The 17,894-nt window shown below is 43.8% G+C and overlaps 1 protein-coding gene across 1 annotated transcript in view; it reads right to left on the bottom strand.

The window, feature by feature from the left end:
- PDE8A (phosphodiesterase 8A) overlaps window positions 1-8,535 on the bottom strand; it is a 128,669-nt gene extending 120,134 nt beyond the window's left edge. Inside the window, exon 1 of the mRNA XM_082488590.1 lies at window positions 8,183-8,535. Within this exon, the coding sequence (XP_082344716.1) occupies window positions 8,183-8,443 (261 nt within the window). The 5' untranslated portion in view covers window positions 8,444-8,535. The remainder of the gene's footprint in view (window positions 1-8,182) is intronic.
- Window positions 8,536-17,894: the final 9,359 nt, after the last annotated feature.

The raw sequence follows: 17,894 nt of genomic DNA, 5'->3' as shown, positions 1-17,894 counted from the left end.
TCTCACCAAGCTTTTATGGGGAGAAAAAAAAACAAAACAAAACAAAAAACTTAAAATTGAGAGAAATGGCAGACAGTATTCCAGAAAGAAGAAATACACATCTGCAGACTTAGTTGTCGTGGCTGAACACTGATCTTGACCAATCTACCTATCACACGGATATCCCTGTGCATTCAAAAACTTGAAATTAAAACCACTGCTGTAAAACAGAGTTCTATACCTCAATGCCAGAAGAGGCATAACCTTGATAATTTGGTATGAACGAGGAAAATCACCTATCTGGCGATGCAAAAGTGTAGATACTCCTAAGTACAGGAAGATTGTATCCAATGTAGATCGAAGTTCTTTTGTTGTACTTTAATTAAAACATTAGCATAGCTTTTCCAAACAAAATCCCTATAAAGAAGGTTTACTTTGCCGATCGCTTACTGAGGTTATTTGTCTGATTAAATTTTATTAGAGATAACAGAACCTCAAACTGAAAGACAGAAAGAGATGGTAAATGTGTAACTTTAAAAATACGTTGTCTTTTAGTGGCAAGTAAGATGGGGCCTCAGAAAGTTTCCACCACATCCCAGTACGGAGCTAAAGGTCATTGCTAACTCAAAGTTAAAAACAATGGGAAGCAGAGGATGTCATTCTTTCATATTTGCCCAGTGATTCTGTGTTTTCTTTGTATGGATTTACTTAGGAAACTAGGAAATCCAAAAAACAACGAAAAGATTTCAACGTTATCATTTTTCCCTTAACAGTATCAGAAAGCTGTTCATGTCACTATGTAAGATGTTTGATTTACAAAGGAAAATACCTCTTACTTGAAAAGGTTTGAACTTTTCAGGCATATAAAATGTTTGAAGTTTCCTGTGCAACTTTCAAATGAACGTGCAAAATAATTCTGCTTTTGCAAAAAGATTAAATTTCCATTTCCAATAAAGAACAAGGCGCGACTTAAATCTGTTAAAGATATTATTTAACAGATTAATTTGTATCCTGATTAAAAAAAATATTTCCTTGAAACAGTATCTATTTAGTTCACTCAGGAATGAAAGACACATCTGGTCAACAAGGAGATTGCCTTTACACCAACAAAAATATGTCATCCTAATTTCTAGGGATCTAGTGCTCAAAAATTGGCTGTCATGTAATAAAGTAGCAAAACCGAAAGCGGTATTTCCTCCTTCTCCAAGCAAAGATGGGAATCCTAATTTGAGTCCCTCATATTGGAATCATAATCTTTTTCATTAACAGCAGTATTTTATTCCCAAAACTGCTGTTAAATCTTGACTATTCCTTTTTTATTCCAAGTTCTTTTGCTTTGCAGGGACATTAACTCTCTACATACATATGCAGACTACCTTTAATTTAAAATATTTAAAGTATTTAAAATATTTAAAATAAGCAAAAACCATCTCAAATTACCTCATCAACCACATTCGAAATAGATAACTTAATTCACATCAATGTATTTCCACGTCAGAAAGTAAGTTCTAGCCCTTGTCCTTTCTCCTGAACAAAGCGGTACGCATGGGAGCTGGCTTACAGAATGCTAAGCTTTTTACTTTACGCAGAGTGACAGACTTAAGATTTTACAAGGAGGAGGAGAAAAGGGCCTGGGAGTTTGATCTGAGGCCAACAGTTCAACCCATAGTAAAAGGCGACGGTCTGGAAGAATGCACAAATTAGAGACTCCGCTATTTAATTTCACAGCGTGTGTACCAACATCATTTATTACATTTTGGCCTTAAGAGTGATTTTAAGAAATAACCTAAAAGAGGCCAGATGCCAAAATTGTTTTGAAAGACAGAAGGCTTTAACAACATCACTTTGAAAACTTAAAAATCTGACTCTGAGCAATAAAACTATTTAGTATGTCATGCTCATTAAAGCTATTCAATTTGCATCTTGTCATCCTGTGCCAATTTAAATTAAGGTTAAACAAAGATACCTAATTATTTTACCCAACAGACTGATAGCAATGCGTAGAATGTCCCAGGGCCAAGCAAATTCCTAGTGAACCTCCACTGGATGAATGGCTCTGACGTATAAAACACTGCAATCACATGGAAAACTGCGCTTTGCACATGAAATCACGCTCTATGTGCAATCTCGGAAACTTTGCTAGCGATGTTTTAATTCCATCCGTGGCTGGTAAAGCAGTTTACAATGTGGGTATATTTTATCCAAACACACCACCAAAATAGAACACAATGCTAAATTGTTCTCCTATGCGTGCAGGTGCTTCTGAGGTCCCCTGACAAAATGACAACTTACGTAAAGCTTGTATTGAAACAATTTCACCTTGGGGCCAGTCTGCTCATTACCATATTTGCTTTAGGTTTCTTTCACTTTTCTGCTGAGAGCTAATAAGAGCTTTAGCTGTCCAGATCTCTAAACATTTATTTCCTCTTTGAGGACTCATTTGAAAGTCTTTGGCATTCCCACTGTTCAAAAAGTGAAATATTTTCAGTCTATTGTTGCTATTGATTAAGAAACCCAATTCTGGGGTCCCTTCTCAAGGTGACAGCCAAGAGAGGTGAACAAAAGTTCATATAATAACTAAAGGAAAACAGCAGTTTATCACAGTTGGTAGTGGCAACTCCTGGATATAACAATTTCAATGGAAGTTACAAATTATTCCCATTCAAATACGTCTCGTTTTCTTAATATGGACTTTTACTTGAACACAAGGAACAGATATTAAAGCATGCGATAAGGGCAGCAAAACAGTTTCCAAACAGTATTTTTTCCAAATCTGAAATGAACTATGAGCAACTTTCTTAATGAGACAGTCTTCATATTCTCATAGACTGTAAGCATCTTCTAATCTAAAATTCATTGAACATGAAGTATCTGCAAATGGGTGTAACCATTTCACCGTTTCATATCTTTATATTTAGATTTAGCATTTTGGATGTAAAATCTGAATTGCTGGCACCTTAAATAGCAAGGCAATGCTGGCACCCCGCCCTGGAATTTCACACCACATGTGATACTGGAAATGGTAGAAAAGGAGGGAGAACTAATAAGTTTATCACCTCCCATTTTTCTGCCTGGTTTATACATACGTTCTAGAACTAGAAAAATTCTCATTGTCAATGTACTTACACTTCACTCTGTGTGGCTACGGAGAATTAAGAATACAAAGGGTACAACACAGTAAGATAAATACCTAGAACTGTAGAAATAAAGGCTTGTTTTTAATACTTCCTCTATTGACACATTCAGATGGCAGAAAAGGAAAAGCTTAGAAATTAACTACCTAAAATGGCCAGGGAAGAGACATAAAGCAAGCTCAGACCGGGGCAGTGAAGAACAATGCAAAGGGCAGAGAGAAGTCAGTGTTTGGTCTCTGGCAGACAAATTTACAGCTGAAAGGAGTTTCGGTGAAGTTCTTATTTATCAACAGTAAGTACTCCAAAAATTCAGGGTCTAACCTTGCTCATCTCAGTCACACAAAGAATTGCCATCAGATGCAGTGACACATTTTGCATGAGTTGGTTTGCGTGACCAGGTGGTGTGGTTTGGGTACCAGGAGGGGTACCAGTAATAATGTTTTAAAAATTGAAAACACAGCTTATGCTTAGTAGTGTAGCGATCTGTATGATGCGAGTTATTTACAGTTTGTTTTTTTCCAGTTTAAATTACAAACAACAGGAAATTAAAAGGTAAAGACAAGAAATAGACTTAAATATGAACCCAGTTCACATGTTACTGCACCAGTTCATATCATTTAAAAATTAGACTCCCGTTCCCTGGAGAAAAGGGTTCATGCCTCGCAACAACAGCAGAAGAAACATCAGCCTGAAAGTCTGGAACCGTCAAGACTGAGGAAAGTTTGCGTATCTCAGCGTGGGAAGGATCCTGTCAGTGGGAGCGAGGATCTCTGTGCAGGAGGGCTGACGTCAGTGGAAGCGGGAGGGAAGCGGTGATGGGAGGCTCGTCGGGGAAACGATCGAGGATGGTCTCAGTGGGAACAGGGAGGAATCAAGAGAGGGTGGATGGCCTCAGTGGAAGCATGGACACTACATGTGGGAGTTTCAAAGGGAGGGAGAGTTCGTGTGTTCCAAGGGGGAAGGAATTACCAGACAGACAGGAAAAGAGCAGACAGCTTAATGGACTAAATAATGTGCTGTTAAATGCTGAAACAAGATCCACTTCAGCGCTGCAGGTACAACATAGCATACAGCCTCCTATATGCAGAATTATGCAACCATTGGTTTGCAGTGACTGTAAAATTCTCAGGTAATTTCACTGGGTTTGAATGAAGAAAACTTACTAGCTGCAGGGCCATGGATTTGAACTGGCTGTCCCGTATCAGCTGATAAATTAAAAGGCTATTTCACATTTAGCCCTGCTGGCTTAGGACTACTTTTAATTTAAAATAAAGGAAGTTTGGATTTACTCTCCAATCCCCTTGCACCCAAACGCACATATTTCTGTGTTAGATATACATGACAGGGAGAGTTACACAAGAGCAGAGGAAGGAAATCTCAAATACGTAAAAGAATGACAGGGCAAAATAAATGTGCAATGTATGTGCCACAGTGTATATTAGTGCACTACGGAAGAGTGACACACTCACATGATGTTTGGACACCATATGCTTATGAATACCCAAGTAAATTTTAAAATAAATGCCCATTAAGTCCTTACACTGTTCCAGCATTTACTCCACTTACGCTATAGATTAAACAGAGATATTATTCTAAAGGTGTTTAAGCAGGTTCCTATAAAGCCAAGTACCTTTACCACAAACTCAACACCACAAATGTCTGATGAAAAAAAAATCATATGAAAAGACAGACTATCACGATTTTGAGTCCACTTTCTTGACATTTTTTAGAGCATGGAAAAAAAAAAAAACAAAAAAAAAAAACCAAAACCAGGAAAACTCTCCTTTGCAACACTACTGGGTAAGTGTCATTTGCTATTCTTAATGTAGCACTGGATAATCAAATCTCAGTCACTGGTTCTAAGTCTTGCTAGTCTTTCACTGGGAAAAGTACAGAGTTTAAGATGTGGAGTTGATAAATGGAAAATTAAGGGAAGGTTTTCATGGCTCATTCACTTTTTAGATATGGCACTTGGATTCCAAGTTGCTAGTGAATTTTCAAATTAAAGCCACATACAAAATTATTAATTAAGGAGGAAGATACAGGTGTCATGACCAAATATAATTTATTAAAATTGCTCCTCCATTTCTCATATACTACCACCACACTCCTATATACCAGAAATAGGTATTATGGCATTTATCACTGCCCACACAGACTTTCAGGACTGCTCTGCAAATTTGTTAGGGATAAACTTGGGTTTTTCCATATTAGTAAAGAACAGGTTAACTTTTTTAGCTACAGTTTGTAAACTGATGCAAATCACAAAATATAGTATGCTTACACCACACATCCAGAAAATTATCCTCTGCTATTTGGCAAGAAAAAAGACATAATAAGACATAAACATAAAGCCAGAATAAGTCTGGGGGCTAACTGGCAATATATATAATGCCATTTTACAGTTAGCATAAGTTATTTCTTTTTATTACACTTTCTGACTTGAAAAATGTGCACTATAGCTAACAAACTGATTCAATAAAAGTTATTGCACTGTTATACATATTTTAATAAATTTAATGCTAATGCCAGCCAAAGTGAAAATATGAGATTTACATAGTGGCCAAACTTTGTTCTTAGCTCTCACATAGGACTTTCTTGGCTTTAATCTGTGCATATACAACAAAAGAATGTGAATGAGTTTCAACTAAAGTGCCCTGAAAACAAGTGAAAGTGCCATTCAGGCAGGTTGCTGGATATTCACACAAATTCTGATGATACCACCATTGGCCAAAGCACAAAAGGTTTGTAGCATCTTCTGTTCACGTGAGGGTATCCCAGGGGCCATAAAGGGTGTTCTACGCACTCTGAAGAACAGCAATAGTTCTTAGTAGCACCCTAATTCTTACAGTTCTTCCTCAAATCAGAAATCCTTTTAACTCCAAAACAGCACAACATCCTGCCCAATGGTCCTTTTGACTTCAGTGATTTCAGCCTCCTGTCCCTTATCTTCAATGTTCTCACACTTTGCTTCTTTCCAAACAACTTCACTGTACTGCAAAAACTGCCCTCCAGTGATAGTGTAGCCCTCTCTCCAGCACAGTCTCTGAGACAACGCTGTTATCTAGCACCCTAAGAACTGTAAATCTGATGATCCTGTACACACTAATGATAAAAGCAGAGAATGAAATACCATGCTGCTTTATAGCTCTGAAGCGTATTATAGGATTTTGCACATGAAAATCATGCAGATGTGGTGTCCAATGGATTTTGTATTCAGCTGATCACAAACAGAATCCCATTCTCATTTCTCAAAACCCATCGTTTCACATCAGTGTGCTCAGAGTGATGACAAGGGCAGAAAATATGACTGAGTGATAAAAATCAGAAAGACTGCCAATGTATATGAACCAACATCAACCATATAGCATCTGGCTGAATTATCCAAACCTAGTAACAAGGATTTTTGCAAAGTTCTTGAAATCAAACAACAAAATTTAACAAAACTAAGACTGCTTCCCACGCATGCTTCTGGAAACAGATTTTGGAGTTGTTTTTTCCCCCCCTAAGCAAGCACACAGAAGACAAATTCACAGAATTTAAATTTCAAGAATATTCTTTGTTTAGATTTTGTAATGTGCAATTATAATCAGAATTAAAAACTCAGCTAGGAAAACAAGGGTCAGGATTCTGATGACAACTTAAGTTTCCTTACTGTGGTTAGTGCGTTAAACAAACATACCGTAAGCATGTCTATCATGTGTGAACAGGGCCGTAAAGTTCAGTTTCCTGTACAGTGTTATTAACACAGAAATTTAGTTTAGTGTAACACTATTCATCTTTAAGTTCTGCCTTAGGTATTGTTAATTCCTCCTCCGACTCACTACTTGCAAACTATCTTCTCCTTTTCTATACCTTTTTTAGACTCCTATGAACTGAGATTACTGTATCTGGAGGAAAACAATTGAAGAAAATCACTCACAGGACTGAAAAAAATTATTCCAGGTCAATACTCTAAAAGCCATCTTAACGAGCACATACAAATTCTAAGAAAACTACAAACCATTAGAGTTTCTGCAAGTCTGCAAAACGCTTGACATTTAGCTAGTTCTTGCCTGCATCTCGAGCCTGTATCTTATATTTACAGCATGTGTATCTCAATTCTTATCATGGAAACCCAGGGCAGATCAGCCATGTTATATAATATTCCCCAGGCTGCTACAATTTGATTATTTTTTTTTAATATATTTGCAATTACTTATTTTTACGAAATGGAGATAGTTCCCCCCCACAAATAGCAAAGATACAGAATAATCAAAACCTATAGCATTAGAACTAAAGTACAACCCAAAACCAAACAGGCCATCAACAGAAAGTAAACAGACAAGCAAACACACCACTAACTCTCTCACTTTAAAAAAAAAAAAAATTAATGGCAAATTACAATTTTTTTAGGTATGTGTCTGCCGATTTCATACAGCCATGTGTTATATCTTGATACAAAAGCCTGTACGCTAACACACATGCAAAAAAAACCTCCAAAAAATACCCTATTTACAGCAACAGACAAGGTCAACAAGTTGTTAATGTAAATCAGTACCCAGAGCAAAAACCGCTGTCGCTCTCGTTTCAACTTTCTGAATGGAAGAGGTATGCAAATTGATGAGCCCAGCGAGCAGATGGCTTCAGACTGTGATTTGCCTCTGCTTCCAAAGGAGACAAGCACAAACAGCAACACTGGAGGACTCAGCACAAACAAACATATAAAGCACAGGAGTCGGTGGCAGCTCCCATGCACGGCAGAGTCCCACCGCAGACGGACAGATGGACGGGCCCTCCACGTTCAGAAGCGAGCCCTGCACCCCTGGCCCTAACGACTGATGAGGACAATTACACCGCTCTCCTTCCCGGCATTAGCAAAACTCATTTTGCGGAATGAAGAAAGAGGCTTGGGTACATCTGCAAAGTCGTTTCATGAGACTGATTAGTTTATAAACGAAAGTAATAGCTCAAGCCAGGAAAAGCTCCCCCACAACGTATCACTTCGGCAGGGAAACTCCTTGGGTTAAACCGCTACAGCCAACTCCTGTTCTGAGAGAAACAGTGCTTATGTTTAGCACCCTTTTTACCTTAACACTGGATCTGCTGGTCTGGGTCTCTGCCTCCATGCTCTGGCTGTTCTCCCTCTTGTCTTTCTTAGAGGAATTAGTCCTCACCTTATAAGTGGATGTGTTGGAGGATTTAATGAATAATCCTGGGACGGGGTTGCCTTGCTGCTGTTGAGACATGGTTGTGTTGGTCTGGTGAGGGGAATTGCACTCCTCAGACTCTTTGCTACTGTGATAGACCACTCTGCTGTCAGAGATGTGGATGCTTGGAGCACAGCCCATGCTTTGTGGCCACCTGGGGAATACTTCTAAATTGTATATATATATATATATATATGTGTATATATATATCTCTTTCCTTCCCGTTGGTATTTTCCCCCTGCTTAATTTTTTGTTAACAGGTTGAATCTATTTCCTGCGTCTCCGCTACACTCTGAAGCATTGCCATCGGTCCCTTCTACACCACCAGAAACGTGTCTGTTCTCCTCGTCCTCCAGGAAACGGGTCCTTTTAATCTCAATCTCAGCAGTGGGTTGGGGAGCTGGACGAGAGGGAAGGCGGGAAGGGGGGGGGGAAAATTAAAAAAAAAAATAAAAAAATCAAGAACTGGTCGACTTCATATTTTCACAGATTGTTATTAATTTTTCTAAGCCATCTGAGAATCTTGGTAAGGTTTTCTTTCCTTCTGGGGAAGAGGAATAAAAAAAAAAAGGGGGGGGGGGCAAAAATAAGAAAGAACAAAAAAAGACCCCCAAGCCCCAAAGCACACGCACACACACCCCAGCGTCTTCTCGCCGGGCGCTCAGAGCGGCCGGGGGCACTGCACCATCTCCTCCCGCCTAGTCCGGAGCACGGCGCATTTTCCACCTGGGTTTGCACAGCGTTACCGATTAACCCGGGCAGGGGCCGGGGGGGCCGCTCCCCACCTCCTCTTCGGGCAGCGCTCGCTCCTCGCCGTCCCGCTCGGGGCTGCGCTCTGGGGTTGAGCTGGGGGGGAAGGGGGGCAAAATAAATATTAAAAAATAAAATAAAATAATAATAATGGAGAATCGCCCCGCCGCCCCGAGGAGCCGGCTGCGCCCCTCACGCCGCGCTGGGCATGTCCCGCGGGGGTGACATGCAGGTTCCCGTCGTCGGAAGGAGGAGCCCCCCCTCAGGCGGCAGCCGGGCTCTCCGGCCGCCGCAGCAGCATCCCGCTGCCGGCTCAGCGCCGCGGGACCGGAGGGCAGCGGGCCGGGCGGCGGGGAGCTCCCCCTCAGCGCCCGGGGGCGGCCCGCGGGAAAGCGGGGCACGGCCCGGAGGGCTTCCCAGAGCCGCGGGAGGCGCCGGCTGGGCGGGCGGAGGCATCAAAGGGCCTCCATGTTGGGGGGAAATTTTTTTTTGGTCAGAAAATTATGCGGAGAGGGAGGAAAAAAAATTAAAAAAAAAAAAAGGGGAAAAAAATTAAAGAGAGGGAGAAGTAGAAGGAAAACGATCCTAGCGTCCCATCCCGGCGGAAAGGGTTGCAGCGGCGAGAGCTCTAATTCCCGGGGCCGTAGTGTCCGCGTCCCTTGCAGCAGGGGAAATGCCTCTCTCCTCGCAGCCGCCTTCCCTCGCTCTGCGCCCGCCTTGTTATTATTGATGTTCCTCAGCAGCACCGGCGGCGGCGGCGGCGGCGGCAGGAGCAGCAGCAGCGGCGGCGGCGGCCCCCTCACGGCCCGCCCCGCCCCCGCCGGCGCTGCCCCGGCGCTTGACAGCGGCGCAGCCAATAGAAGCCCCCGCCGGCGCTGACCTCCGGCCTGCGCTGGCGTCAATGCAAATCAGCTGCCGAGGGCCAATGGCTCACCGCCCCTCGGCTCCGCCCGCGCGAGCCAACTTCAAACGGCCGCCCCGGCGCGCGCCCGGTGCCGGCTCAACGGCGGGCGCGCGGCCCCGCCCTCAGCCACCGGCCGCACACGGCCCCGCTCGCTCGGTGCCGGCCGGCTCCGCCCGCCTCCGCTCCTCGCGAGCGGCAGAGGCGCCTCTCCCGCCGGCACGGCCTGTTTTCACTGGCTGAGGAACAGCTCGGAGGCGACAGCCGCTCAGGGAGGGCTTTGGGTTGAGGAGCAGATGTCGGAGACGTGACTTTCGTCAATAAGCTGCAGCGTCTGAGGAAGGAAAAAGACGTATCACAGGAGGGAACTATTTAAATAGCGTGGCCAGCAGGACTAGGGCATCTCCCCCTGTCCTCGGCACTGGTGAGGCCCCCACCTCAAGTGCTGTGTTCAGTTTTGGGCTCCTCACTGTAAAAGAGACATTGAGGTGCTGGAGCATGTCCAGAGAAGGGCAGTGAAGCTGGTGAGGGGTCTGGAGCACATGTCTTACGAGGAGCAGCTGAGGGAACTGGGGTTGTTTAGCCTGGAGAAAAGGAGACTGGGGGAGACCTTATCACTCTCTACAAGTACCTGAAAGGAGGTTGTAGTGAGGTGGGGATCAGTCTCTTTTCCCGAGTAACAGGTGATAGGACAAGAGGAAATGGCCTCAAGTTGCACCAGAGTAGATTTAGGATGGATACTAGCAAAAATTTCTTTACAGAAAGGGTTATTGAGCATTGGAACAGGCTGCCCAGGGAAGTGGTTGAGTCACCATCCCTGGAGGTATTTAAAAGACAGGTAGATGTGGCACTTACGGACATGGTTTAGTGGTGGACTTGGCAGTGTTAGGTTAATGGTCAGACCTGATGATCTTAAAGGTCCCTTCCAACCTAGACAGTTCTATGATTCTAAATTACTCCATATTTGTATCATGAATACTTTTGTGCTCCCCTGTCAGAATCACACTGTTTCAGAAGCAGCCAATTCAGCATGAGCACTTCTGTGCTTTCAGAACAAGACAGTCGCTGAACCGTACCTTAGCTGCACGACAAATGCCATCAGGTTGTAATTAAAAGCGAAATGTGCAGATAAGTGATGCCTATGACAGCAAGAATGGCAAAAAGAAGCTCTTCATTCATACACATAACAGCATCAAAAACAGCATGGCCAGCAGGTCGAGGGAGGTGATTCTGCCCCTCTGCTCTGGTGAGACCCCACCTGCAGTACTGTGTCCAGCTCGGGCCACCAACATAAGAAGGACATGGACCTGTTGGAGCAGGTCCAGAGGAGGGCCACAAAGATGATCAGAGGGCTGGGGCACCTCTCCTGTGAGGACAGACTGAGAAAGTTGGGGTTGCTCAGCCTGGATATGAGAAGGTTCCAGGGAGACCTTATAGCCCCTTCCAGTACCTACAGGCAGCCTCCAGGGGAGGGACTCTTATCAGGGAGTGTAGTGATAGGATGAGGAGTAACAGTTTTAAACTGAAAGAGGATAGATTCAGATTAGATATCAGGAAGAAATCCTTTACTCTGAGGGTGGTGAGAGACTGGCACAGGTTGCCTGGAGAAGCTGTGGATCCCCCATCCCTGGAGGTGTTCAAGGCCAAGCTGGTTGGAGCTTTGAGCAACCTGGTCTAGTGGGAGGTGTCCCTTCCCATGTCAGGGGGGTTGGAACTAGATCTTTAAGGTCCCTTCCAACCTAAACCATTCTGTGATTCTATGATCACTTGATGCAGATGAGAGCACCTTATAAAGTTAGGAGATGCAAAGCCAAAAGTCAGTGCTTTTGAGAAATGTGGGTTTTGAGGATAACCCCAGTGCTTGCACTGTCAAAATGCTTTTCTTTACATCTTATAATTGCTAGGGTTAAAGGCTGGAAAATCAAGTCTTTCTTTCCTCGATTTCTCTGCTACTGTGCAGTTTCAAGCATAAGCAATAGTCCCAAAAACTTCATCCACCCCATTAATTCAGCTGATCTATATAGCCTGTTAGAACCAGAAAAAGACACTGCTACCACATCACTTTGGATACCCACTTAAGATAAGCACTTAACAGTAAATGAAGGGAAAGGCTTAACATACCTGCTTTAAACAGTGGCCACTGTTTGGAGAGGGATCTTGTCCTCATTCTTTCCTTTATGTTAAAAATCATTTACTAGACCCCATTAACAAGAACACACTTAAGTGCAGCTAGAAAGAGGCTGCGTAAGTAGAGAATGCTGCAATTCCTACTTGTGCCATTAACCACAGGTGTGGGCTCTCCTCTTCTTCAGCTTTAATGGATCTGTCAGCAAAACTGCTGCTGCACTTTATTTCTGGTGGCACTGGAAGGAGTCAGAGACAGCAAAACTTCATTTTCAGAGTTCCACATTCAGTTTGCAGTACTGACACCTAGAGTTAAGCTTTCTACTTTGTAAAATAAATGGGTTTGATTTGCAGCTACACAAAGACGGAATGTACATGTCATGGTGTCATTTAAAAAAAAATATCAATATTAAAACATCTCTCCATTTTGGAGGCAAACAAATTCCCATTCAACCAATACTTCCGTTTATCCAAAGGACAGACAAACAAATACTGGGGTGTGGAGAAAGGCTTCATTCAACATTATATAATAATAGCCTGACAAAACCACAAAGTGTACATGCAGATAGGACGTGCATGAACTCTTTGCCCTTTTTCAAAAGGTTTTCCACTCTAACCCTAGTATTTCAATCTACAGCCTAACTTTGGACAACAAAAAAAAAAGCCTCCATTTGCAAGTTTTTCAGATGGGAATTCACGCTGCCTTGAACCTGGAGGATGAGGTGAGCACAAAATGCCTGAATGATCCCCTAGTAGTCTAATAAAAGCCACTGAGAAATCACTAGAGTTGTTGCTACACTGATGAAAATCCAGCTAAAGACAAAAACTTCTGTTTGAGCAAGACACTGGCACAGGCATTGGCTTGTTTCTCTTAAATTTGCAAACATCGGTGCTGTTTTTTACTGCCAATAGGAAAATACAGCTGAAAGTATAGATTTGCCCACAGCCTAGAATCAGGGAGAAGGGGTGAAAACATCAAAATCATTGCCAACGGTAGTAATTTGTCACTGCACTATATGAACCGTGTGGATAAAGGGGCTTGTTCAAGCTTATTTGCTGAAGTGCAGCTCAGGAAATGGTGGACCCTATTACTCAAAAAAATGAAATAGTGCAAAAGAGCAGAGGAAGAATAGGAGCGTAGACACTGGCAGATTAGGGCTGTGGGGGAAGTGCAAGGTCAGTACAGAGTCAGTAAGTGAGAGGTCAGAAGAGAACTAGCTCTAGGAGACAGCTGGGGAATGAGAAAGGTTATTTATGGAGAATACGGTTGAATTTCATTCAGGATTGCAGAATAAGAAAGAAGGCTAGGAAAGAGCTTGAAATGATTGTTATCAGCTTCGTCTGTAGACAAGTGGGAAGATCAAAGTATTTAGAGAACAAATACATAAGCTTAGACTTTAAAAGGGATTGGAAATTACAGTATTCACCCACTTCCCCCTCCATCTCATAAACCAATTATATTGGATCTTGCCATTTTTGACAAAAGACTGAACAACACACAGACTCCCAGATCTCCCTCAAATTTCCATAAGCAAAAGCATTTCCCCTTGATGTATCAGCACTATGCATCCATTTCACACAGCCCTTGACCATTTCCCATTGCACATTATAAGAGCTTGTGCACGAGCACTGGGACAATTCATTCCTGTCTAATTACACAAAAATGCATATGAAGGCCCGGAGAAGTTTTGTGCCAAAATCCGATTCTGATATTTCAGTGCCCAGGACACTGACAGGCAGAATTATGCAGAAGAAATGATGGACTAACACCTGCATGAGCAACAAGTATCAGCGTGCCTTGGAAAAAATGTTTGTTGAGTGATGGCAGAGCAAGTGTGCCTGCAGTCCTGTGAGCACAAGGCAGCAATCTTGATATGAGATTACTCGATGTGGTTTAATTCCTTCTCCCTCCAAGTCAGCTGTATGTTCCAACTGTGCCTTCTGGCCTTCTGAAAAGTTAGGCAATCCTGCTGGTCTCTAGGCCAGCGAAGGAGGCAGCAGGGAGAAGGAGCTGTGGAAAATGTGCCAGGACACAAACAGCTGAATGGACTCTACACTGCTAACTACTGACACATGCAAGCTGTGACAGAGCTCGTCTCTCCAGCCCCAAGATATTCTAGAAGAGAAAACAGAGACCACATTCTGCCTTAGGCACACGTTAGTATCAGCATGACACCCCACAAGCAGGTCAGAGAACTTCTGCTTGCTTGTGTAGAAGTGACAGGTATCCTGGAACCGGCCATTTTCAGATGACGCAGGGCAAGTGTAAAATTTGTCCTGAGACAGATCATCCCCAGCTCCTGGAATGTAGAGAAGTACAATGGATTTGTTTTCTGCATCACTTTCCTGATGTCCTGAAAAATCCCAAAGCAATCGACAGAATCGCCACTCTGAAGGCCTGGCAGGCTGTCTGCCTTGCTGTTGTTGCCTAATTGTGATTGCAGAACACAGACAATTGTCTGTACCACTTGGAAATCAGGGCCTTCAAGACAGTCTAAGTCAGGAACTTTTTCAACTCTAGCACCAAACACATTCAAGTCTAAAGCACAGACACTTCATGTATGTACAAGCTTCACCATCAGAACAGGTGTCAAAATGCCTTTTGCAGCTGTAGTTTACACATCACACTCACTGCTGCTCAGTGATCAGCAGGACAGACATACTATTTCTGGGAGAAAAATGTACCTCCTTCTCCACTGTACCTTCTTTCCACTTCGACTATCCTCTTTCCCGTCCTGCATTGTGGAAGTCTCTTTCCTGGCCCCATCCTATCCTAAAGATTTGTCTCCCTTTCTCATATTTCTTAGTCTCTCCTGCTACTTTCTACCTTTTCCTCAGATCCTTTTGTTTCCTCCTCTAAGTACCCCTTTTGTCATCTGCTTTCTCTTGCCATTTCCCCCAATTTGATCAAAATCCTTTGCCCAGCCCCAAAGTAATTCTCGCCTCTATGATCTCCCAAAAGCTCAGTTGACCCCCTTATATCTCCCACCAAAGCTCCCCATTTTCTCTGCTTTCACAATTGTCCATCTGTCCAACACTTCTCAAGTATCCTCCAGAATTGCACCTTGTTTTTTGTAGGCTCTCCCCAAATCACCCGAGAGCAGCACCTGCTTGCACAGTAAGGGCAGAGTGAAGGTGACCACATCTCTCTGCCACCCAGCTTTAATGACTGGGCATGGGGCTTCTGATGCTGTTGGCTTACAGCAGGCTTAGCTGAAGCCTGACTTCAGCGTAGCAAGGCATATGCAGGGAAAAGGGGTGACAGCACCGTTTCCCTGAATCTCCTCTGCCCCAAAGGAAGGTAATGCTGGATCTGTGGGCAGCTGAGACTGATACCCACAGCGCTGCCCATCTCTCTAGGCACTGTGGGTACAGAACCCTGGACTGATCTGGAGCCAGAGCAGATTACAGAGCCCTTACCACTATCTTAATGTCTCAAAGTTTTTCCTCTCCCTCCCAGTCCTCTCTTCCCAAGTGTCTTAAGTTCTCACCACCTAGAGGAGACCACCACCTAAGCCTTGTCTTTCCAATCCCTGAGCCTGGGAACCTGGGGAAGGCAGCACCCAAGGGATGCAGCAGGCTGCACTGTAACACCCAGATGCTCAGGCAGTGCCAGCCCAGAGCTCAGCAGGAAAGAGGAGCCCTCTGTGAGCTGCTGCTGCCAAAGCAGCCTCCAGCAGCTCCCACTGCCTGGCCTCGCCTCCAGTCAGCCAAAAATTTGTGGGGAAGGGAGGAACAAAGCACTGTCGTCCCCACCCACTCCCCTATAATTATCCTGTGCTTCACAAGCAGGATTATCTATCTGGATACACAGTGCCATGCAGCCAGCTACGACCATAGAGAATTAGCTGTTCCCCTCTTGGAGAATTTTCCCTTCTCTCTTCCTAAGTATTTTTAAGCTAACTGACATTCACTTAGTATGCAACCTTTTCAGTTTGTGATTTACTAAACCAAAGATGAGAACTGGTCCTTCCGCTAGAAAACTGATCCCACTTAAGTGGGGTGGTATACCCAATTCTTACACCCTACAAGGCTTGCTGCCTGTTGTCCCTCTGCTTCCCAAGGCTATTGGATCGCTCCTTGTAGCTAGCCAGCCTCTGGCCCAGCCCAAGAGTAACCCCAGCCTCAGAACTCTTCAGACACATAAATTGGTTCCTGGTGCCATTAACCCCTATATCACATTGTGGCCTGCCTGGATCCAGTAAGACAAAGCAAAAGAAAATCAGTAAAAGAAACAAGCAACTTGGCTCCTCCATCAGTAAGTCAGTTTTCTTTGGTCAAAGCTAGAAGGATGAGCTCTTAGTCTTTGTCAGCCTACCCCAGCAGCTGAAAGATCAGTTCAGGCTAATGAGGGAAGACTCACTCAAGACAGGCTTTCAAAACCACAGACTTTCCCTGACTCTCTCCCCAAGTCCCCTCTCCCGGTCCCCACTGCCTCCTGCCCAGTAGCTGCTTTCTTACTTGCTCCTGGTTAGCCAGCAGTGCTAGTGGCCAGCAGCCTTCCTTCCTGGGCCAGCATCCTTAAGCCTTCCCAGAGACAGACAGAGTAAGATTGGCACGGAGAACAATAAAATACAGAGCTAGAAACTCATCCCTGCAGTATGGCAGCAGCAGGAGCTGAAAAACTCTCTAAAATAACTTCTTAAGACAGGCTGTACACCTGCAGAACAGACGGCTTTCACGGTTGCTGAATTTATTATTTAAGGAACAGATCCATCATCTGTGGTTGTACTGAGCAGTAATTTATTATGTATTCACAATAGCAAAAAAATCCCATGTACTGGCTGTGAGATTTATGTTCCTAGATCACTCAGACATCTGAAAAATTCATCCTACAAGCATGTCTGAATATAAGACAGGGAACTGGACCTCATCTGAATACTTAACAACTGTTAGCTGTATTCTCAAGTACATTTCCTTTCCTCGGGCCAAACCAATACCTTTAAATACACTCACACATATCCAACTACGTACAATCCTTCCTGATGGTCTTTCTGTGGAGCAAGGCAGTATCCTTACAGATGCAAGAAGCTGAACCCTTAATTAACCAAGAGAAGCACACCCTACCATCAAACAGATAACCCAGAGATGGTTGTGCAATTTATTATGCTCTCCAAATGTACCCCTTTTTCCAGGAATGCTTCACATGCAGTTCTTACATTGCAATCAGGCTCTGTGAGTAATGTTTCATTCATGATTCACACTATTTTTCCAACTGTATTCTTGTTGCTGTAAGCTCCCATCAGGGAAGTTGCGTTCCCTGCCACTTGCCTGCATGCAGCTCTGCGTGCAGACAGCTGTGAGGAGGAATGTACAAGAATCCGACCTCTGTGGTGCCATGGCACAGCACTCATAGATCATGAGTCTTGTAAACTCCATTTTACAGCTGTCTGCACATGCATCCGAGCAGCGGGAAGAGCAACACCACAAGCATTGCAACAGGAGATGACAACTTGGGGGAGAGAGAAAGAGAAACCACACTGAGGGCAGGTGGAGAAACCAGACCATGTAAGTTTTCTGGGGATAGCTATTAAAAAAATAAAAAAGAGCACGAGAGAGACACAGGATGTGTCCGGGAGATAAATCTTCTGAGTTTTTGAAAAGGGGAAGGCAGTGCTTGCAGCCCGCTCACCACAGCCCTAACAAACATAAATCTTAGCCACATGGGCACCATCCTTCCCAACACGCACACCAGGGTTGGCTGTAGCGCAGCTATCACGGAAGGATCTGTCATATTAAGCAGAACAGCACTCGGCAGTTTCTGTGAGTAATGATTGCAGGCAGCACAGCTGGGTGCCGAGGGGTTGACAGGCTCTG

This window comes from Vanellus vanellus, assembly GCF_965231255.1.
Source record: "Vanellus vanellus genome assembly, chromosome: 11".
Lineage (NCBI taxonomy): Eukaryota > Metazoa > Chordata > Aves > Charadriiformes > Charadriidae > Vanellus > Vanellus vanellus.
Note: the sequence above shows the minus strand (reverse complement) of the source record. Positions and strands in the feature narration are given on the sequence as shown.